This window comes from Gambusia affinis, linkage group LG02 (genome assembly GCF_019740435.1).
Source record: "Gambusia affinis linkage group LG02, SWU_Gaff_1.0, whole genome shotgun sequence".
Taxonomy (NCBI): Eukaryota; Metazoa; Chordata; class Actinopteri; order Cyprinodontiformes; family Poeciliidae; genus Gambusia; species Gambusia affinis.
This window is the reverse complement of record NC_057869.1, coordinates 10,456,921-10,481,393: the sequence shown is the minus strand read 5'-3', so window position 1 is coordinate 10,481,393 and position 24,473 is coordinate 10,456,921. Positions and strand designations below refer to the sequence as shown.

Here is a 24,473-nt window from a genome sequence, read left to right as displayed (position 1 = left end):
CCATTCTAACGTACATTTGTTTGTGAAATGTCAGCCTCTGTCTCAAACAAGTATTGTTGCAGGACTGACCTCATCTCCATCTATCGATATAATGTGGATGGTGTTTTCTACAACACAAATAATTTTGTATGTAGGCCAGAATGTTTAATTCTGGTACCATCTAACCAGTATACATTGATCCACATAGTTTCTGTCTCCATTAAACTGCTTGTTGTAAAATTTCTTTAGAAAATCTTGCAACTCTTCTATAAAAGTCAGTTGTTGACACATCAACGATTATGCTAATCGGTGTGTAAACATCTCTGCTGCTCTTTTATTTAAATATCATTAGTGCTTATTTTTGCTTTTCTTTATCTGTGTTGATATCTAGCACTGTATTTTGTAAAACACAAAGTAGTGAACTTTTGTACTGAAGCAATCATGTCTCCTTTGCCTCTCCTCTCCATGCAAACACACACACACACCCACACACACACACATACGCCACACCTCCTCCATTAAATGCTCACTCGACTGAACCTGTCATCTTCCCTTTGGTCTCTTAATGGCCATCTACTTCTGGAGACCTATTAGAGTATGGGACATGTTATTGGAAATCAAAGAGGATTTGGAATCTAGGGTGTCCTCCTGCAGGGAAGACTGACCAGCAGAGGTCAACTAGTTACAAAAACACACTCACAGCCAAGATGGATTGGCTTTGAAAAAGTAATCTCACATCATATCAGTGTTAAGATTGTAAAACAGCAATCAAATTTTGAGTCAGTAAAATATTTGTCCACTGCTGCAGGATGAATATTACAGAAATGTTGTTTTTATGTCCTTACTGGGCAAGTTTGAAATATGTGTAATTTAAACTACCATGAGCATATTTTAAATAAATATTTCTGATTTGCTTAATATTTGATCTTCGTATTTTTTAAAGATTATGAAATTACAATATCTTGAATGTCCCAATATGACAAATAAAATAAAAAAAATAAACAAGATGCTTAGTCTTCTTAATAATTAAAGACAAAATAACAGACCAAAGTGTAATGTCTTCCTCAAACCCAGAAGAATATACACTATAACTAAAAACATAAACAGGAATCATAAAAAGGCCTATCCAATTTACAGTAAATTGGATAGGCCAATTTACTTGTCCTTTAAGTAAAGGACATAGCATCTTCAGGCAACTTGAAACTGTAGGCAAGGAAGAACCACACTTGTATAGGTCCTCATTTTCCTTTCCTAATTTGTCACCACACTTGTTTGGATTTTCCAAAATGTCCCAAAAGGAAGCAGCTTGGTTGGTCTTATAATACATCCACAAAGGTGCCTTCATTTAACTAAAATGTTGTGAAATATCGGCATGATCAAAAGCTGACAAAAAGTCAAAAGTGTCGTCACCAAGTTTATTAAGCACATCTAATAAACTTAATTCTAAAAATTATCTCTTTATATTTTCATTTACCAAATCAAAAATGATTCCAAGATCTTAACAACCGTATGCCACAAAGTGAAGTAGAATCCATCCAAGCTCAACTGCTAGTGTCATTGCAAAAATGCTTGCACATTATTTAGAGTCTGTAGTTGTTGATATATTTTATAAGAGTTGACACACCACAATGATTAACCTCCATTAAATTAATTTAATGGCATTAAATTCGGATCAGTTGGATAAAGGGAGTCATTTAATCCATTTCCATGAGACTTTGAAATACAAAATATAGAACCCTAGTGGCCAAAAAGTGTTTGCATGCACAATACAAGTTACCCAATTTGCTGATTTATTCACATGTCTGTGTCCAGCAATGTAAGGACCTGGGGTCTAGGGGAGCACTAAAATGCCTTTGAGTCAGCACTAGCATCTGATGTCAAAGCAGAAAACAATATTAAGCCCCCAGAGCAGCTTGAAATTTGGAAGCTTAGATGCACATTAAAAGCTATGGCTAACAAAAGCAATGCAGTGCAATTGATCTAAGCTGTGTGCAAAGGCAGGACTTTGGGGAAATCAGAACCTTCATTAAAGTTTCATATTGTATTTCTGTACCCTTGCAGTTTCATCTTGTGTCTCCATTTACTTATGGGCCCAAATTGAGACTCACTGTGAGGCTTTGTATTATTCTGAAGGACCAGTATTAATACAATGATTAGGACAGCAAAAGTTTATTTTTTTACAAATTTTTATCCCTTTTTTTCTATACCTTAATGAGGTCATCTCTGTAGATGGGGACATTGTGGGGTATAGCTTTGATAATAAAAGTTTGAGCTTGAATAATTTTTTAAGAATATTTTGACTCTAAAACGTCTCTCTAGAAAAGGGGAAAATTATGCTGTTAAGTTACTCATGGTGTTCGTATTTAGTTGTGAAGTGTTTTTCAGTCAAGTCTTTCAATTTTCTGATTCTTCATATAGTGTCTATTGGGGGGTTATTATGTGAAATTTAAGTTTTTGAGCTTTACATCATGTTATAAAGTCATTTCCACATCAAAAACATACCTGGAGTTCTGTCAGTCAGCAGCAGCTCTAACACACGTTCCTCCTGACCCGACATCTCCTAAGTGAAATTAAAGCTGCAGTATAATATATATATATATATATATATATATATATATATATATATATATATATATATATATATATATATATATATATATATATATATATATATATATATATATATATATATATTTACGTATTTGTTGAAACTGTCATTGTGTTGTGACAGTATGGTATGAGAGATAATCTGTGAAAAATCTATTTCCTCTGCCTTCTTCAGTGCTAGAAACAACCAGTCAGTGGCAGGAGAGTTTTAGTGCTGTCAATCACAATCCCATGTAGCTGCTCTCCCTCTCTCCCCCTCGCTCTATGCTATGCTGCAACTAGCATAGCCTGTTGTAAATGCTTAGTCTAGTTAGCATAGCTACCAGTGGCGGCAGATAAACAATTTTCCTGTAATACGTTTTTCCACCATTAGCACATTTAGCCGTGAATGAATGAGGTTGATTGACAGCACTAAGACCCTCCTCCTGGTTCTGATAGGTTGTTTTGGCTGGAACATTGCATTGCTTTAGCCACTAATAGTAGTTCAGGGAGGACGTGGAGGAGATTGATCTTCTCACAGATTATTTGTCTCATAACAAACTGTCACAACATGCTGACAGCTTTAAGAAATATGGAGAAAACATATTTCTTATTAAAATCCTATACTGCAGCTTGAATAAAATGCAACTGCATAGCTTTTCAGAGAAGTCTGGATTTCTTTATGTGTATTTTGCATGTTGCCTATGACTTTTGCTTGTGGGGAGAGACATTACAGTAATCTAAAACTAATAGAAAAATTTTAAGCAACCTACTTGCAAACTGTATGTGGACTGTTGGATGTAAAATTTATGAGCTGTAAATTTTGTGCTAGTTATCAGTATTGGACCAAGGAAAGCAAGGCAGTTGCAAGCCTTTAAAATTGTGTGGCTTTTGATAGGTGAGATAGACTCAAAAAATTGTAACAGCAGCTTCTTGGGGGGGTGAAAGAAGCTGCTGTTACAATTTTTTGAATGTAACAGCAGGTTCCTAAAACAAATGAATAAATCCAAATAAATCACCACAAGCCCTTGTGAACAGACACTCGATGGCGAAGAAATCCCAACACCGGTCACTCACACAGCACACAGTTCCAGTCCCCTGGACGCCCCCCCCCATCCCCCCACCACCTTCAGCTCTCTGCCTGGAGACAAAAGGGCGGGGTTAAACAAAGTAAATACAGAAAAAGAAAAGACTACAATTTAGACATGAAGTGCTAAAATGAGGTTACCCCTAACCTCTGACATATCCAGTCATTGTAGGGATCGGAACGATGCAGTTGATTCTTACTCATTTTGCTGCATGTTGGCGCGCAAGACGTATCCGACAACATCCGGTTTAGGATTTTCAAAATAAAAGCTCCTCCAGATTCCATACATACAACAGACATGTTTAATTATTTCTTGCGCGGCCCGGTACCAATTGGTCCACGAACCGGTACTGGTCCACGGACTGGTGGTTGGGGACCACTGTTTTGAAATGTAGGTGCAGGTTTCGCCCTAAGTGAATATCTGTTATTTAATGAAGTGGAGTTTATTTGTAGACTCTACGTACAGTTTTAATTGTGCTACTACCCTGACATGGAATATTTTTACTACGGGATTGGTAGCCTTGATTGTATTCTGCTTTAAAGCTCAGCAGCCAGTTTGGTCAGAATTTTGACTTAATAAAATTCAGAGCACATCTTTCTATCTATCAGATTGAAAGTGGTGTAATAAGACGCACAGTAGGGATGTATTTGTATTTCCTCAAGTTATCTTTGCCGGATACACAATTTTAGTTTGATGATTTGAAGCACTGAAATGGAAAATAGGTGAAAAAAAGAGACAGAAATATATAAGGGGACAGCAGCTTAAATACACTGTTAGTAAATGACAGAAGACAGGAAAAAGGAGATAAAATAGTAGGAAAACAGTGCACACGACAATGACGAAAATGGTTTCCTTCTTAAATTCTGAAGCAGTCCAATTAGCCTGCGAAAACTCTGAATTGCACAGACAAATACACGCACACACACACACACAAACACACAAGTCTACCTTGTCAGGGGGAGAGGGAAAGCGTAAGGAGGAGAGGATAGAAAAAGAGGGAAGGATGGTGATGTGGAGCAATAGTGGCAGTGAGTTTTGGAGGAATGGTAGAAACCAGGGAGAGCAGCCTCCATGCTCATGACAGCAGCTGAAATCCATTCCACTTGAGGGAAAGGAAAACGGCACTTCCATAAAGGAAATACACAAGAAAAAAAGACATATGGGGGAACTGGGAGGTAGATTGGGAAGGCAAAAGAGGAGAGAAATAACAGAAAAATGACAGAAAAAAATTGATAAATCTGGTGTGTGGGAGAGTCACAGCAAGAGAGGAAAAGGCAAAACACACAGACTGTTTAGACATTTGTGGCCATTAGAAATATTTGGGTGTTTGGATAGTTGTTGTAAGTGTGGGTGGATAATTCAATCAACAAACTGCATGTGATGAGCCAGTGTTGTGCCTGAGTTTCCAAATCCTATCCTTGCCATTCACAGTATTACCGACTTTTTGCACAGAGACGTTGTCAGCATCAATAAGATGAAAATCAGTTTTAACTGAAATTAATTTTTGTGATTCCCTGTTTATTTTAATAATGTTTGCAAAAATAATAATAAAAAAACCTCTTTCCAACATTAAGCTCTTCATAATTACAATTTATTTTCACTGTCTTTTCTCACAGACCTAGATGTCCCAGTTTTGACTGTGCACCAGACGGTCGGCGATATACGTACAGGTTTCTACCAGGAGAAGACAGTATTCCTCCGCTGCACTGTCAACTCCAACCCTCCTGCAAGATTCATCTGGAAACGTGCTGCTACGATCATCGAACAAAGCAAAGACAGTGGAGTGGACATCTATGAACCTCTTTATACTCAGGTACACCTGAACAAGGTTTTCTGCATTTCTGAAACAATATGAGTCTAAGGCACAGGAGAAAGAGAAAAACCGCTTGCAATTGTTTGCTAGCTGCTACTGCAAGTGTCCCTCTCGCATTACAAAAGCTGTTGGCTAATCTTTTTGAATTTTTTGAAAGATTGTAGTACCTATGTTAAAGCTTTTATAACAGAAAATATGAGGAACACGTTTTGCTGGCCAGGTGAGACCAAAATGAAACTTTTGCCCTGCATGAAAAATGTGTGTGGTAGAAAAGAAATCTGAGCGTGCTTTTCCCAGCAGGAAACATGGTGTTGGTAGAAACATGATCTAGGGGCCTTTTGTCCAGTAGGTTCAGGAAAACTGGTCAGAATTGACACAAAGATGAATTAAGCTAAATAGAGGACAGTAAAAAAAAAATTTAAAAAGTGAATATTATTATTCACAAATGCTATCCAATCTGTCTGGCTGTTCAAGAAAAAATTTCAGCCTCTACCAGAAAGCTGATAGAGACATGGCCAAATGAAAACAAGGTTGAATTTTAGTAAAGAGCTAATCTAACGTCTACATCAATTAGACAGTGTAGTTTGTATGATGTCAATTTTGGACTTTAATCTGAACCAGTCTTCAGACTCTCAATGTATGTCTATGGTTCATTGTTCATGGATAATGTGTGCAGACTGCAGACAATGCAATGATAAAACTTTTTCTTTTAAAAAAGACAACAATTCAAAGCAACAACTTGAAGAAAAAAATATTTTGAGCTTTTCTGTTTTAGTGCAACCATCTCTGTGGTGCAGTTTAGTCAAAAGTACAACTTTACATGAATTAACGAGGTTTCAAAGTCATGTGAACAGAAATGGCATGTATAGTCAATTTAAAACTCATTTTAAACATAAATTTAAGGGTGAGATAAACTTTGTAATTGTGCAGTCATTGGCATTTTCATTTGTACATATACCCTCTTGAAAGGCTGAGAGGCATTTCATTCAATTTATATTATCTTCTGAAAGTATAATTTATGTCTATCTTCACAGTTTATATTCAGTGTCAGACCTGGTGGCCCTGTCCTTCTCTTTATTGGATTTGTGAAGAGCTTGTCTTCCAGCAACCCCCATGAACCTCTCATAATTCCTCACCATGTTATTTGGGAGAACATATTAGTCTTCACTCAAGCCTTTTATCTTGAATGCTAAAATAATATTTATAAATCCATAGCACTTGTCAAAGCATGGTGCTACCTTATCTTATTCAATGCTTCTGTCTTAAAAATACATCAGTTATATCATGAGAAACAGAGAGAGGTTGTGAGATGATCATAAGAAGGACAAATTTAACAATGGAGAGGATTGGTGGCTTTTGTTTTTATGTTATGATCTGAAAATCTGAAAAAAATAATAATAATTTCCTAATGGCACATGCAAAAGCCTTTTCTAAATGCTCCGTCTTTTTATCCTAATGGAGCCATGTTGATTTAGATGATTGCAAGGTGCATGAGACACACACATTCCATTTGATTATGCTTTACAAGACTAAATGTAGCTTAGAATACACTAAGATAAAAGTTATTTTAGTGATATTTAATGCAGTGAAGGTATTGTGAGACTGTATATGTTTAATTCAATGTTTAATATGTCTTTAAATAATCACACAAAGATCAATTTGAGAAAAACATTTTTGCAGTGCATTTTGTTTTGGTGATGTGTGTCTCCTGTAGGGCGAGACCAAGGTGCTAAAACTGAAAAACCTAAGGACCAAGGATTTTGACGACTACACTTGCCAGGTGTCTGTCCGCAATGTGTGTAACATTGAGGATAAGTCAGTCACCTTCAGGCTAACAAATGCTACAGGTACGTGTTTTTTGTCTGCCTTTGTATTTGCAAAGAAAAGGAAAAAGCAAATGCATCCTTGCAATCCACAACCACATACAGGCTTCCACAGATGCATATTTTACTCCTTTCTATGAAATGGGTTGCTTTCATCCTTTTCACACCTTTTATGATTTTATAAAACTTGTTTTTTATCATAGTTTTCTCTGCGTGCTGTATTATGACTTAGAAATCTGCTTTTCTGTTCTTGAGCAGGAAATACTTTTCATTTCTCACTGCCTCATCTTCTCATTTTCCTTGGTGTGTATCCATTTCTCCACCTCCTTTTCTGTCTTGGCTTTTTTTTTCTCCACTGGATTTTTCCTCTCGCTGTCTCTATCTTCTCGCCTGCCTCCCTGTGCGCGGCGTTGTCTGCCTGTCTAGTTTTTCTGTGTCTGAGAGCTCATCTCAGGGCCGTCAGCTGTAATTCAGTTGTCACGCTCCCTGTTATCTCCAATTCTCTCTGCACCGGTCTGTCCATCTACACGCCACCGCCCGGCAACTCTCTTACTTACAACAACACTGTTGGCGTTGACAGTCCTGTCAGGTTTGTTACGGTCAGACTGATGCACCACAAGGGAATACCCTGAGTTTAGTGTATATTACCAATCTTTTTATTCCACTGTGTATTTATCTTTCTCCTCTCTTTTGCTAAACTCTCTTCCCATCAAATCAATTTGGGTTTTTTTTTTTTTTTTTACTTTTTACTAAGGAAGTTTTTTACTCTAAGTCTGAACCCTGGCAAATTTAATAAAACCATCCTCCATAAAACATAAAAACAAAGTTTTTGGCTATATGTTATGAAGACTGTTTAAGGCTGCTTGTTGTAATCCTGTTTTTCTCATGGTCAAATAGGCTGAGTAAGAATAAGCAAGCACCGTAGAGCAGGCAAACTTCTAATGATTGTTTTATTAGAGTGGATGCTGCTGGCTAGATACACAACCGCGCATGCTAAAGTTCCCTTCTTTAAATCTCCACCCTAACTGGAAAAAAATTAAACATTAATACTCCCTCTAAGCAATAGTTCGACATTTTTGGTAATGCGCCTTTTTTTCCTTAGATGAAAAGGTCTACCACATGTTTTTTTCTTTTCTCTCTTTACTTTTTTTTCCTGTAGCAGCAACTAACCTGTCTTGGCTTTGATCAAAGGTAATACAATCTGCCAAATAGGACCTCTTAGGCTTTAAAGTTTAAACACACAGCTTATTTACTGCATCTATAGCAAAAGTGATGGTTTTAAGTTGCAAGTTACTCCAGTGACTTATTGACTGTCAATATGTCTTAACACATTACTGCATATTATAAAAGCAGCTGAGTTTATTTAGTATTGTAGCCAGCTCATTTATCCAACGTAAATATAATTTTTTTTGTGATCAGGAAACAGCTAAACTACTTTATTTAATCATTTTTGTTTACTCAAGTACTCAAATCCTTCAATAATTACAGAACATGTTTCTGCATGAATCTGCTGTTAATTTCACCAATTGTCGTTGTTGATGAGCTTCAAGTCTACATGGTTGGAAATCTTTCTTCCCATCCCCCCAGTCAGAATGTCTTCCACAAATTCTGTCAGATTCAAGCTGGTAATTTGGTTGGTCGTCTTCAAAATTTCAAAATTAGCTGTTGATAAAATCAAAGCTTTGCTTTAAATATATCTAAGTACTTTAGATGTATAAACCATTTTAGACATAACTTTATATGAGCAGAAAGATAAAATTAACACACACCTCTTTTTAAGGGGGTACCACTACTTTCTGGATGCTGTTTTAAAAGGCTAAGAATGAATAATTGTGTTTGCTAGAATGGTGCAGTCTTGATACTGCACCATTCAAGGTCAAAAGCTGGTAGAGAAAGAAAACATCCAGCTTATCTTCCAGGAGAACAGACACACACTTGTACACACAACATAAGAGATCTTGGTGTACATTTCTCTGAACAGCGTCTGGGCAATCGTCATGGATAATATAACCGGGTGAATGACTATCTGACAGATTACCTTATCGCATGAACCAACCAATCAGTGTAACTTTGTTGACACATCGTTATATTGCATGAAATATGTTCACACTGTGTAATTGTTGAGTTTTCTCTACCAGAGCTGTGTGAGGTAAACTGTAACCTTGTGTGAGCATCTGAATCCAATTCACAGTGCCTACATAAATTGTTAAAGGTGAATAATGAACTATCTGCCATCTTTATACTTAAACAGACAGTTTTTTAAAACCTATCAATGTTGAGGATTTGGATTTGGTGGAAGTTGAAAAACACACTCCACCTTTCTAGAGGGTGTGTGAGGTTTTACATTGTCCTTGTCTTTCAGTGTATCTTCTTTTTCTTAACACTCCTGAGGAAACATGCATATATATATATATACAGCACTGGAAAGAATTAAGAGACCACTGCACTGAACCTTGTTGAAAACCTAATGGTTATACCGTCAAATACTGATTTCTGAACTCTTCCTGAGTCAAAGCATTAGTATTGTTGTTTCTAAATGAATATGAACTTGTTTTCTTTGCATTGAGGTCCGAAAGCACTGTATCTATTTTTGTGATTTTGAGTGTTTCTTATTTTTTCCAAATTAATACAACATTTTTGCTTGCAACTTTAGATACATGCTGTCAGTAGTTCATAAAATAAAAGAACAATGTTCATTTTACTCAAACATCTACCTATAAAACGTAAAATCAGAGAAACTGATCATTTTAAGTTTTTTTCTTAATTGAATTCAATTAGAAAGTGTGTCCAAACTTTCAATAAAACCAATGCACTAGCTGTTCAACAATGTCTACATTTTAACCTACAAGAAAAACATGTTGCATAAACTGGGAGTGCTGAGATGAGCATTTAATCCAAAAGAGAATTATTCAAACTGAAGGTAAAAAATTGATCCTGGTTGCAAAAATGATTGAGAAATGCTTTCACCAAAGACTGCAGTCTATTAATTAGATCACACAAAATAGATCACACATACAGATGATGGAGCAACTAAAATATGATGAGAACTAATGTTGGACACTATTTCATGACTTTCTGTTACTGTTGTCTACTACTCATAAAAATACTCCATTTTAAAATCAACAAATGAGGAAAGTGGCCCTCACAGATTCTGTGGCCTGTGTCTGATAGGTATTCCTTACTTTCATTGATGCAGCCTTCTACTCCCCTCCTCTTGTCTTGGGCTCCTGTGGCTGAGATCAATTGTATCCTGACTGTGCAGTCGACACAAGCACAAAGACACACATGGATCCACAACAGCCACAACAATAACTGTCTGCCTGGCATCAGGCCTCACAGACTTGCCAAAACAGCCAATCTGTCAGGACCTCACGTTCTCAAAGAGTGTTGGAAAAACTCTGCTCTGAATGCATGTGTGTGGGTAAGTAGTTGTTGGGGAAGGAGCATCCAAAATGAAGGAGATGAGGTAAAAAAAAAAACAAATGAAAAAATAGGGAGGGATGAAGTATCATTGTTTATTTGACTGTGTGCCGTGTGGTGGTTCTTCTGTGAAGGATATTCTAGGCGAGCTTCTTCCAATGATACACTCTCCCAGCAAAGTCTGCTCTATAAAGAAGTTACATACAAATAAGTCACATTATATGTGTAACATGCATTTCCTTGAAAATGGTTAATGTGGCCTAATCGTGTTCCTCAGAAGGACCCTCTTTGTTCATATTATATTAGCTATCAATTATAATTTCTTTTTTTAATAGTACTTGCACTGTTTAGTAAATGTTAAAAGTACATATTAAATAAAATCAGAAAAAAACTGATATTTGCCCAAAATCAGCACACTGCCCTGATTGTAGTCAAATGCAAGGAGAAATGAGAAATGTGTGAAAATGCTGCTATTTTTTGGCTCCATGAAAAGGAAGCATAAAGTCCTAAGGCAAAATTCAGAAGGAAATTATAATAAGCTGATAATAAATAAGAGTCACAAGGAAAGGGGAAAAAACAGCCATATTACATTTGCAAATATAAAAAATTACAGTATCAGAGTCAGAGCTCTAAAATTACACTGACAGCAAAAACACAAATAAAGGGAAACTAAAAATGACAACTAAGTAATAGCAATGCATTGGGTATGAGGGAAGAGGAGACAGTTTTTCATTAAAACTGAAAAACCTGAGCTTTTGCAAGAGAAAAAAATAAACCACTTCTCTTCTTTTGTCCTCTGGGCATATTGTGTCAATGTGTTTCCTGTTCATCATTGCAACATTAATCTCTGCTGAGATTAAATTAATCAAATGATGTCACATTATTGTTTTTGAGTCCCCACACTTAGACAATAGTATTCACTTAATTTTCTTTTTTGTTTTGCTTATAATCCTGGTTTGGGGATCTTAGTACTGGAACCTTTTTACCTCCAACCAGTGACAAAATCTTTTTTTTCTCTGATTCTCATAAAATGTGTGTGAAGAGGAAAGCTGTAGTTCTTATCATCCCAGTTCCAGAGTCAGGAGGGGGTCAGGGTTGATGGTAGAGTTTATAAATCTCTTTTACTCTCCTAAAAATGTTGAGTTTATTTTACTATAGTAAAATCATCAATTAGTTCTTTTAGACTTTTGTAATTAGAGTTTAAATTTGTGATCGCTGTGATTCTTGAAAATGCTAGGACAGAGCAAATGATTAATTTGAGCATTTTTTTTTTTTTTTTGGCTAAGTACAGGTAGAGAGAGAAAATCAAAACAATTACTTAATCCTTATTCCTCTCTGGAAAAAAAAAATGTTATGAAGATTTTAAAAAAATAATTATTTTAATAGTTTTTCTTTTTATTGAAAGAATTAGATAAAAATATGATATTTTTTTATTGTTATACTGCACAGTTTATCGAGTAACTTTTTCCTTCCACTAAATTATTAATTTGACCCAGGGTTTCTACTAGTTACCTTCATAATATCTTATGAAATGCTGGCTGTTCACATGAAATCACTCTCAATAAAATAAATAAAAACATTCCATTAACATGATCAAATCTATTTTTGAACTGACATACTATTTTTTTTAAACGTTCAGTCGCTGTTGCTGTTAAATAATTTATAGTTTATATACATCAAAGACTTCAAAATGTTTTATAACAGCTTTGCCTTTGATAAGCTAGAAACAAGTTTGCAGCTTTATGTGTCATTATAGGTATTAACTCTGAAGTGCAGAATATTTTCTCTCTCCTGCTCTGTTGACATAAATGGAGTGAACGTTAACTTATAGGAAAGGATTTAAAAAATTTATTTCTGTGAGTAATGTCACAGGCAGGGAAGAAAGAATTTCACAAAGTCACTTTTAGGTTCTTATTACTTTGTAAATATAAATTAAAGGCAGATGTCAGATAGAATTTCTAACATTTAAACTGACAGAGTTTCAGAATATTCATTTCTACTTGTTTGTTTCTAATATTTTCTCCAGCCAGACATTTTATTTTTATTGTTATTTTTACATAGTCTCACGTCTTAATGATCTGACTTGCACAAATGTAGCATAGCATTATGACCTATGACAGCTGTGTGAATAAATTATATTTAATTTTTAGCGTGGAACCTGTTGTTAGGTGAATATATTAAGCTGCATGTGTTCTCCTCAATGATTTAAGTAACATGAACAATAGGCTATCCTAAGAATTTGAGCAATTTTGATGAAGTTCATGTGACCTCTAGATGACTGAGCGAGGCCATATCTGAAATTCCAACTTTTCTGGGGTGCTCCCAGTTTGCAGAAGTCTGTATCTTTCAAGATAAATTCAAGGAAGGAACCTTGCTGAACTGGGTACAGGGTGAATGATGCACTTAGGGAGCAAAAGCTGGCCCATAAGATCAAATTCAATAGAGAAGCTATTGAAACTCAAAATCCTGAAGATATTAACAGTGCTTCAAAATACAGTGTGTGTGGCAATGGAAGAAGGTGGCTTTGAGTGATGAATCATGTTTTCTGTCAGATCAGGTGGATGGCCAGGAACGTCTGCATAACTAACCCAATAATTCAGCATACTTTGCTTATTTATTGATGGAACATTCAGGCAATGTCATACCCGATCATCTTCCTGTTGGTAACAACTTGGTGTCAGATACTACAGTTCACTTTCAGGGGTCTAGTGGACTAAATTTCTTGATTAATCATGGCTATGTTGGCAGAAAAGTAGACAAACTATTGGATAGGTGGTGATAATATTTTGCCTAGACTATGTTTTTACTTTCAAAATTGTTTGGAAGACTGTGATAAAAGCACATATGCCGCTATTTTACATAAATTATCTCATAAAGAGTGTTTAAAAATTGAGGGCATTCATCCAATGCAGCTGCAAACACCGCAATTATACTAACAGCTCTGGATTTTTGAAGAAGAAATACTTGAAACTACTGCCACAAGTGTTTTATCCAAGTACATCCCATGCTTCTCAATATTCAGTCCACAATTAGCCTTGAATGAAAGAATTCACCAGAGAGAGCAGACACTAAAGATAAGGTAATAAAGAGACAACGGGAGATAAAGTATTTACTACATAATCATAACATTACTCCCCGTAATCTTTGTGTGTGTTCTGAATAGAGTTTAGCTAGCGTAGTCCTGTTGCTCTGCATCATGTTTTGTTGAATTTATATGTGTTTTTAACTGACAGTATGACTGTTAGCTTTTTATTTATGTGTTTCTACTGTAGTTAATACAACATACTTAATATTAACTGTTCTTGTATTTGGTATCATCTCAATAAAACCTCTAATTAAATGTAACAATAATGCAGACAGCTGATTGCTCAGCAAGAGTTTGTGTAAATGACAACAGCACCAACATAGCCACTAAAAGCTTTTCGTTGAAGCTTGACACATCACTTAAAACAGAAATCACAAACTTATTTTTAACTTAATCACATATTATGTGCTGTTGAAAATAATAAATTAATTAATATCTGATTATATAATTGGATTTTTCAGTTCTTCTGATTTTGCCAAAAGGATATTGAAACCCTTCTTTTTTGTTGGTGTTCTGCCAGTGTCAACTCAATCAGTGTTATGGAAATGGCTCTGTTCCTTGATTAAATATGATTATGTCCAATTATGTATACTCATGTATTGCCATTGTACTACAAAACTTATCTCAATTACTTGGCAAAGTATGCAAGACCTTGTAGTGCAATTTGAATTAATTATTGTCTACTTTAATTTAATTTATTCCAATTATAATCCAATTTATTCCAATTAAATTGAACCCATCCCATTATAAATGTACCGTAGTTCAATACAAAATAGTCTTTATTGGTACTCATTAAATAATTTTATAACCAGCTATGTCAAAAGAACAGGTTATATTGATTGCTGTGTGGATTTGAACCTGTATCCTAAGCATGAATGGAGTGGGCAATGGTGAAGCAGCTCTCTTTTAAGAAGAACAGACCCCCACTTCCTTCTTTTAAATTCTCGGCCTCCTCGGTTTAAAGAAACTTCACCATTGAATCAAAACAGTTCGCTGATCACTTTGCAGCTCTGATTCAAAATTATTACTGAGATACTAGTTGTTTTTTTAATGCTTAAATTTTACCTATCAAGACATTTTAGTTCTTTCATATCTATATATTTCATGCAAACTCTTGAGGTCTACTAAAGAATTAAATACTAAATACATTACGTAATCCTGTAATTGCTTTGTGAAAATGTAACATGTTTCTCTTTAAGATTTCATGTATATTCTTACCAAATTATAACTAACATATTTTAAGGTTTTATTTCTTTCTGTGACAGAAAGTTTTATCTGACAACAAAATGAACCTCATAGTGTCAAGAGTGTTACTGTCAGGACCTACAAAGTTATCACATTAACACTCACATAGGCCTGTTTTATCTTTCTTCAAGTGGGTCAAACTATTGCTTTCAAACTTAGTCATTTCTTTATTTATTTTCATACTTACTAGGTGACACATGTTTAAAATTCTAGCCAAAACCCAGGTTTTTGATGTCTGACAATTTCATCCACCTGCATCATCATTGGAATAAATGTGATCTCTCTAAATAAGCATTTGCTGAAAATGTTCTCCAGTCTTTTTTTTTTTGTAGTCCTCTGGCGTTATCCAAACCTTTAAAACTGCACCTTTAAGCTCACCTCTGTCAACAAAATTATTTACCGGTATTTATTTTTGGAAGATAACATGAGGGGTCCTGTCCCTGGTTGATAGAGATAGTAAAGCATGAAGTTAGAGAGAACAGAAAATGCAGAAACATGGAATGAATCAAATCGGAGAACACAATAGAACCTTACCTGAATGGAACAAAAGCAGATTAAATTATACAAGTGACAGCCTGACAGTGCAAATAAAAAAGGTGCAAAGAGTTTTAAGGCATTTTTTACTTCCTTGCAAACTACTGTGGTGCACATAAACCCCATTACTTTGGGAAGAGTATCTGATCCCACTTTGATAACTCCCACACATGCCATTTATAAGAAAAATACAATTCTCAAATCTTCACTTCCACCTCTGCATTTCACTATGCTTCCCTCTTCTATATGCTTCATCATTTTTTTACAGACTTATTACATTTTTTTTACTTCATCCAGTGGCAAACTGCAAAAAATATGATCAGATTTATGTCAAGCAAACCAGAATACTGGCAGTGAAATATTTTTTTGCAGTCAGATAAACCAGGGAAATTGTTACCTTGGCATGTGAGACTGCTGCACCGGTTATTCCCTTACGACACTCCCGAGTTTTAATGCTTTAGGAGCCAATAAACAGCTATGTTAGACGTCAATCCATCCTCCAAACTCATCTATGTTTATACATAGATTTCTGGGTGTAACAAGGTAATTAGAGATACAGAGGCCTTTACATCTTCAGAAATGTCAGTATTTTTGACAGAACTAATTAACTTCCTTCTCTGTAACCTTGAAGTTTTCTAAAACTATGATTCATCAAAATTTGCTGCTTAAATTCCACAATTTAAACTTCTGTTTGGATTAATCAAATACAAACTGACATTTGTTTTGGTCAGTTTGTATTAATATTTGAATTGACAAATAAAACAAATGAATGAATGAATTATACCATAGCTACTATAAATATAAGAACATTGCTGAATAAGGTGATAATCATAGCAAAGACAAGACAGAAAAAAGACTAGAACATTGGGCGTTCTGTGGTGGCGTAGGGGATAAGGGCGACGCACATTTGGAGGCCTTGAGTCCTCGACACGGCCGTCACAGGTTCGATTCCTGGACCCAGCGACATTTGCTGCATGTCTTCCCCCCTCTCTCTTCTCCTTTCCTGTCAGCCTACTGTCATATTAGGGACTCTAAAGCCCACAAAAAGACACCCTGGAGGGAAAAAAAAAAAAGAAATAAGACTAGAACATTAAAAAGTGAATATTTACGTTTGGCCAACCTATTGCATCATGTTGATTTCAAATATGCCTTATCTTTCAAAGTAAAAATGACTCATTGCCAATCTGGTCTTCATTACTATATGAACTTTAACATGTATCACTATAGAAATAATACTCGAAGTATTTCTGACCAAATGCATTCATTGATGTTCCAAAAGTTTTCTTGATGGCTCTGGACTCTGCAGGCCTTTAGGCGTTTGCTCTCTTAGTATTGCGCCTTGATACAATGGAAATAGGCAGAGCTATTTATTCTCTCCTTGCAGCTGTTATGCCAATGAAATTTCTTGTCAGATTCAGAGCCATCACTTCTGAAGTAAGCTAAAGCAATCAGATTAGTGTGTCTGTGTTTTTGCAAATTCCCTAAAGACACTGCCAGCAAGTCTGTGTGAGTGCACAGATTTGTGCACACTGTTGTACTGACAGAAACATGAATACATAAAGTACTTTGTTGAGCAGCTGTAAACCCCATTCATTCTCATAACTGCTGTTGAAAAGGAGATTAGATGAAAGGATGTACTGTACAAAATCTATTAGAGCAATGAATTGTTTCCTGCGTTCGGGTGGTTGGCATCTCATTGGAGATTAACTTTTCTTTATTTTACATGCAAAAGATAATAATATTTTTTCTATTACTTGTGCAGTGCAGACAAAAAATAGACTGAAGTACTTTTTTAAGGAAGCGTGTTATTTTTGTAGTACTGTTTTTTGGGTTAAAATGTAGCGGTTTTACAAAATCAATTTCTCAGCTGAATTCCACCAGCTCTTTTCAAAGCCCTTCTATACAAACAAAACCCCAAAACATTATATCTACCCACTATTCTTTTTAGTCGAAAGGCACTAATCAGAGAAATCCAGAACAATATATAAATATTGAAATAATCCAAAGTCAGAACACACAGTATGTTACATGCTCTAGTTAGCATACAACAGTGAGTTCAGCCAGTGAAACGGCACACAATGCGCTGACAGATTAATTTTCTCAAGCTAAACTCCATTTCCAAGGTCCAGTGGGCTCTGAAATATATATGTTAAAAATACTGTTTAAAGATGACATGCATGGGGAGTGTTGTTTTGCCCATGTAAGTTGTTCTGATTTGTACACCTGATGAGCTTTTGCTCTTGCTTTTTTTCTGTCTTTGTGATCCTCCAAAGAACCTTCCCAGCTAAACACTTTTTATCAGGTTAGCAAAGGTTGGCCAGCTTGTACCAAACATGATCTTTGAGAATTTTTATGCCTGAAAGACAGAAAGCTGAAACCAGATATTTGTCTTCACTGATTTTAGAAGACACTAAATCAGGCTACACCTTTCTTGTTTCAGGAATAGTATATTTATTTCTTTTATATTCAGAGGGTTATGTGTATTTTCATGCAGACTATTGTGATGCACTTGAGCATTTCTTATAATTGTTCTGAGCTTGGGGTTAAAGATGTTAAGTATCCTAAAACAATCTTGTCTTAAACGTTTGACTTTTTCAGCATTGTTGACCCATTCCTCCTTACAGAAGTAATGTAACTGAATCCCGTTTCTCTATGAGATTGAGATTTGGACTTTGGCAGGCGTCTGAATCATTTACTTTGCTGTTCTTGTGCCACACAGATATATCTACAGTTAGTGTTCATCTGGAAGATCTTCTATCAACTAACCTTTAACTTTCTTACACTTTCTGTAACTTAGGTTTTGAGATATTGCTTTAATATTTCCACACAATGTTCTTTTATAATAATACCATTTATTTTGTTGTTGCAGAAAAATAAACACCCACACAACATGTTACCACTTAAAATGTTAGTTTAATCAAGCCAAGAAAGTATCCCTCCTCAAATTAGGGTCTTCCAATAATTTCTCTTTTTATGGTTTTTGGATAAATGTCTTCTTCTCTTTGAATGACCTTTCAATTTTGGTACATGATCTGAGAATAATGACTGGATAATTTTCTGCCAGCAAGAAAACTGCTTAATTTTTATACAAGTTGCGTAATGTTTCATCTGTCCCAGACACCATAATATGTACATTTTTAAATGTGAAGGAAGTAATAAAACATTTACTGAAAGAAATCCTCTCTAGTTATTAGAGAATTCAGGTAATGGAAATAGTTTTGTTAATCCTCACTAACTTAATACAAGAAGTCTAATTTAATTTTAGACAATAGGAAAAATACTTTAAACATATGGTCTTTATTTGGTTTTAATTGTAGTTTGTACAGGTTGAAGTGAATGTCAATGTTTTCTCAGTTTTATAGATAAATGCAGATGATCCTCTAAATTGCCAATAAAATTTCTGGTTAAAACTATGTTATTGGTGTTGTTCTGAATTGTGACTATTGTGAATGCTAAATGAAACTTAAACAGATAATTAAACATATTTCTGCTCTATGAGACTAAATACTTGAGACAGATGATGAGGTCAAAGTCAAGAAGAAACGTGGCTCCAACCTTTCATCTCATCAGGCTGAAAAAGGTACTCTTTTTGAGTACTGTTTTCAGACGCTCAAAAAGGCTTTGTAGAAATTATCTTATGCCAAACTTTTATCACACATGTTCTACATTTTAGAAACAGTTTAACTGCTTTCAGGAAATGTTGCTGTACAACCTTGTGCAGAAGAATATAATGGAGAAATTTTGTCTCTGGTTTAACTGATCATTAAAGCTTGTTTGAAAGTTTAAACCACCTTCATTTTTCTCCATCCAGACTATCAGAAAGTCACTTGACAAATACACAACATGTATTCACCACTGCAACAGAATCAGTACAAGTGCTTTTCAAGTGTTAGAGCAATTACCCAATGACAACATCACTTGATATCAAGCATCTAAATGTCATAACCACAGTTAAGTTAGCTACATATTAGATTGTAGTCTTTGATTACGTTGATTTACAAATAGTAATGTGATATCCTAATTTACTTTATTAAGTTTAAGTTGATTTCATATCTTTGGTAATTTCTGAACTCGTATGCAGAAATTACTCAGGGACACAGAATGAATGAAATATGTTTATTTACAATTGAAAGTATGTGACTGAACTACAGTAGGAGGGTCAGAATCCATTCTGGAGCAGGATTAGTGGAGAACATAGTAAGATTTTGATGGAAAGAGAAAGTCAGAGAGACATTTTTGCTCTTGCAAATTATGGTGGTGAGTTTGGTTCATTATGAGAGAATGATCCTGGCGGTGGTCGAGGGAGGGAGGAGTTGAGGGGAGGTTTGAGCTTTCTCTGAGAAAAGCAAAACTGAGCTTTCCAGAGTGACAAGAAACGTTGAGAGCAAACCTGCTAAGTATGACTGAGTAACGAGTCATGCAGAAACTAAGCAAGCAGAGCTGGATGAGGGGACTGCAGTTAGTTGTAAGACAGAATCGTGACTGCGAAAATATACAAATCAAAGAACATACTAAAACATTTTTGGGGAAAAAAAACAGAAAATAATGTAACAAGTTGTGTGTGTGTCCAAATAGTTTAATAATCTTGTAATTACTACTGGCTGTACTGTATTTTTTTTCTTTGATGGAGTGCAATGACATGAAGGCTTACACAAAAACCAAAAGAGCAAGAGGTGCTCGACTGCTCTGTGTCATGATGTTCTAGGTGTAGTTGACAAGTGGCTGGATGGTTAAGGTGCAAACCTTTAACCGCTCAAAGGGTTTCAAGCTCATTTTTCTCAATGTGCTGCTTCTGTCATCCCATTTATGTCCTGAGGTGTGAAATGCTAAGACATATTACAGAATGTTGTACATAAGAGTGCAACATAGGTTAAATAGACCAATTAAATCCACTTAAATTTCTCAAATGTATGTCTACTTCAAATTATTAAAGTACTTTTGATACTAGCAGCCACGTATGGGCCGTTTTTTAACTAAAAGGGAGCAAAATTGTTTACACAATTAATAAAAATTATAAACAGAATTTTAAAACCACATGTCCTGAAATGTATTTGCTTTATGTATAACAGAATTCTCATTAAACTAAATTAAACTTGGTTAAAATAGCAGCCAGGGGAACTTGGATGTATTTCAGATGGAAATTAATAGTTATATTCCTAGTTATACAACTGGTGCTCTCCATCCATTCTAAAGCACATTAGTGCATTACACACATGCACTTACAGGTTCAACCATTAATACTTTAAATTGAAAAACAGAAGACAAACAGTCAAGATTTTGTTCTGTGGAACCACATAGAATGTAATGTCATCTTTACTAATTTTGCACTTTCTCTTCTTTGCAGCTCCCCCAATGATCCGGCTGTCAGTCGACGACACGGTGGTGGTAGATCCTGGGCAAGATGTGGTCATAACCTGTGAGGTGACTGCAGGTTTACCCTTACCCACGGTGACATGGTCCCGCTATCCCGGAGCCCTCCCACTCAGTGCCCAGGTTCGGGGTCCGACGCTGTTTTTACGTGCAGTCACTCCAGCGGATGCAGGTTTCTACAACTGCACAGCAACTAACAATGTGGGCAACCCCGCTCGCAAGAACGTCAATCTTACTGTCAGGAGTGAGTGAATTTATTTTGTTTTCCAGGTAATATATAGAGACAGTGTTTAGTGAATTTATTGGAGTATTTCGGGGTATTAGGGTGACCAATATTAGCTGTTCACTAATACATTTACATCATGCAGAAAATGTTCAATTAAAAACTGAACTTGAGGTATTGTTGTTGAAAACCCTACCAGAAGGCTTCAAATAGAGCTTGTTCTGATAGTTTTTGGAAAAATCTCTAGATGAAAGAGAACAAGGTCGTTTGACAATAAGTACCATACTCAGATTTAGGATACTTACTCAAGGGTTGTTCGCTATGTTTTTATTATCCTCTTAGTCCGTTTCATGGCTAAAAATAGTTCATGGGCATGAAGCCGGATTCACCATACAGGACAGCTCTCCATCCATCTGAAGGCCAAATAGAAAAACAACCAGAACTTTCAAAGAAACTTTTATCCAATTTTATTCTGATTTTAATTCAAATGTAGGTTAAATATTGTGCAATTTTTACAATATTATTTTTGAAAATAAAGAAAACACTAATTATTGCTGTGACCAAAACAGATGAGATAAAAATGTATCTATAGAATTTTTTACTCCTTTCTACCCAAAGCCAGTGTGATTCAAAAACATTTCTTATACCATTACCAATGTTATAAACAATTATAACATTATGCCAAATCTGGCATTGTTATACACAATGACAAATTAGGTAAAATGTCATACTTGCTCCAAAGTTTTGGCACCCTGTCCATACAGGTTTCTTTTTGACATGTTGAATACAATAGACTGATAATTAAAATCAGCTGTAAAGTTTTCGGGCCTTCTTTTCCAGAATCTGGAGGTTTTTAAAAATCAACTTGGTATTCTTTCTTTCTAAAATGTTCCGCACAAACATGCCGTCATTTCCACAAATGTCTTCCTGCATAAAAAAAATTTACCAAAACTTTCTAATAACAATTTCAGTCTTGTATGTGGGAGTGCAACATAGTAACTGAATTATATCAAAGCCAATAAAACTTAAAACTTGCTCCATTAGAGCCGAGGGTTTTTGCCCCGTTGCTTTCAAATAGCGCAAAATAGTTCCCTTTTTGAAAATTCAAGGGATTAAATCATATCAAATAGGTATGTAGGATTGCATGTCTTTTAAAACTTATAAAACATTGATTCACTAAAAATGTTGATTCTCCCGAAACTACTATGCACTTTAGTTTTCATCATTCTGTATTAATTTTTTACAAAACATAAATAAATAAAGCTAATAAATATACAACTTTATAAGACTTTAATTCAGGTATTTATTTTTACTTTTGAAACGGATTACTTTTTTTAATTTCAGGAAGAAGTTATTACAGCTGTGGTTATAATACATAAATCTTTTCGGTTTGCTTTATAATACTACTAGTTGCCCTCCTACTAATTTTACTACTCCAACTAATAATAATGATAACCTAAAGCTGGAAAAGTTTCTTTCACTGAGGATAAAAAACTACCTTCCCAGTCACTGACAGTAATTTGGGACTGTATTAATGGGGAAGTCTGTGTGTGCTGTAAGCAGTTAATCCATCATTACAGTGAGCTGATGTGAATCTTGTCAGAGTGGGCGGGTTAAGTATTGCTCTTTTTGTAATTTCCCTGTCATTAAAGCAGAAACCTTCCATTCTTCCTAGCCTCTGGCTATTTTTGGCGCCTTTAATCATCTTTATTCACTCCAATTAGTTAGACTGGAGTGGAAGCAATTAGTGACAGTCTCTTCTGTTAGTTAACACTGTGGAGAACGTATGCCAAATACACTTCTCCTGTTAGTCTAATGGGCCTGAACGCGTCTTTACACCAGCACAGGTGGAAAGACGATTAGAGACAGATGAATTTAAAGTTGTGGTAGCGCAGAAGAAGTCGTTAGGTGACACCTGCACATACATGCATGTGTGTTTCCATGACTTCAGCTCTCTCTCAAACCTCAAATTACGTCTTAGCTTTGAGTAAACATTATAATGAAGCAATTCTTGTCCATATAGTAAAGACGAAACCATGAAATATCAATGTATAAATGTAAATACACAACATTCATAAACCATTCAAGCAGAATAAACACACACCATTTACATGAAGCTACATGTAAACCATACTGTCACTGTCCTATAGCAGTCTCTGTATTTCATGAAGTCTCTTCTCCAGCCTTGCTGCTTAGTAGGGAAACAGAGAGCTGTTTTGCATTCAACATGGAAATCAATTGGGGAAAATGCAGCCTTCGAAACTGAAAATTAAATGTGACAGTGTGAAAGTTACTCTTTGTCCTTGATTTTGTGCCCCCTCCCCCACCTCCTCTTTATATCCCTGTTATTTTATTCTGAATCTTGGCTCCTTTTTTTACTTGCACTCTTTTACAATTTGCCTTTTCCTCTTTTTTCATTCTTTTGTATCCCATTTCCTTTATTCCCCTGGAGTTTTTTTTTTTTTTTTTTTTTTTTTTATCACGATGCCCCCTCCTTATGTATGACCAGGCTATCTGCCTCATTGACACACTGGTGTAATTTTATAATTTGTCCTTGTAAAACTCTATTGCTTTTGAGCACTTTTATTTGTAAGTACATTTTCCAGTATTTTACCCTCTAACCAAGTGACTGCAAAAGTGTTTATAGCTACCCCTTGAAAGTTTTGCGATTTTTTTTACATTTTTACCACAATTTTTTAAGTATTCCATTCAGATTTCTGTGATAGAGAACTGATGGGCAGATGAATCCTACGTATACCTTGTAGAAAACCTGTAAAAGACTTGACTGTGGTGGAAAACACCTTCTACTAGGACAGTAATCACACAACCAGGGTGTTGTAATTGAGTTGTTTACATCAAAGCATATGAATGTGTAAAAATGGTTCTATAAAAGTACAGACATAAATTAAATTGAGAATGTGAAACTGACAAATGGTCCGCATTTAGTCTAACTGTGGTTACGACATTTTCCAAAGAATTGGACACAATTTCAGTCTCAAATGCCAAAAGCTGGTGGAGACATATCTCAAAAGACTTGCTGCAGTAATTGCAGTATGAGGCTTTTCTCAAAATATCGACTTCCAGGGTCTGTATATAAATACACACCAGACTTTGCAAAATGTTTTATATGTAGGAATTGGAAGCACATCTCATGTTGTGCTAAAGGCATGTATCATCAAAATACTAAAAAGTCAATTCAGTATAGTTACTTTGCAAGCACTGAAAGTTGTCTGTATTTACTTTACTGCCATTTTTTTCTGTGCATAGTGTCCTAGTACCGATATGTATTAGTAAATTTTGTAAAACA

At 35.3% G+C, this 24,473-nt stretch overlaps 1 protein-coding gene across 5 annotated transcripts in view; it reads left to right on the top strand.

The window, feature by feature from the left end:
• The window catches only part of LOC122844441 (MAM domain-containing glycosylphosphatidylinositol anchor protein 1), a 187,613-nt gene that overhangs the window by 116,974 nt on the left and 46,166 nt on the right, over nucleotides 1–24,473 (top strand). For all 5 annotated transcript variants that reach the window (XM_044139905.1, XM_044139889.1, XM_044139870.1 and 2 more), the window contains 3 exons: nucleotides 5,270–5,466; nucleotides 7,181–7,313; nucleotides 20,918–21,187. In XM_044139905.1, coding sequence (XP_043995840.1) covers nucleotides 5,270–5,466; nucleotides 7,181–7,313; nucleotides 20,918–21,187 — 600 coding nt within the window. The remainder of the gene's footprint in view (nucleotides 1–5,269; nucleotides 5,467–7,180; nucleotides 7,314–20,917; nucleotides 21,188–24,473) is intronic.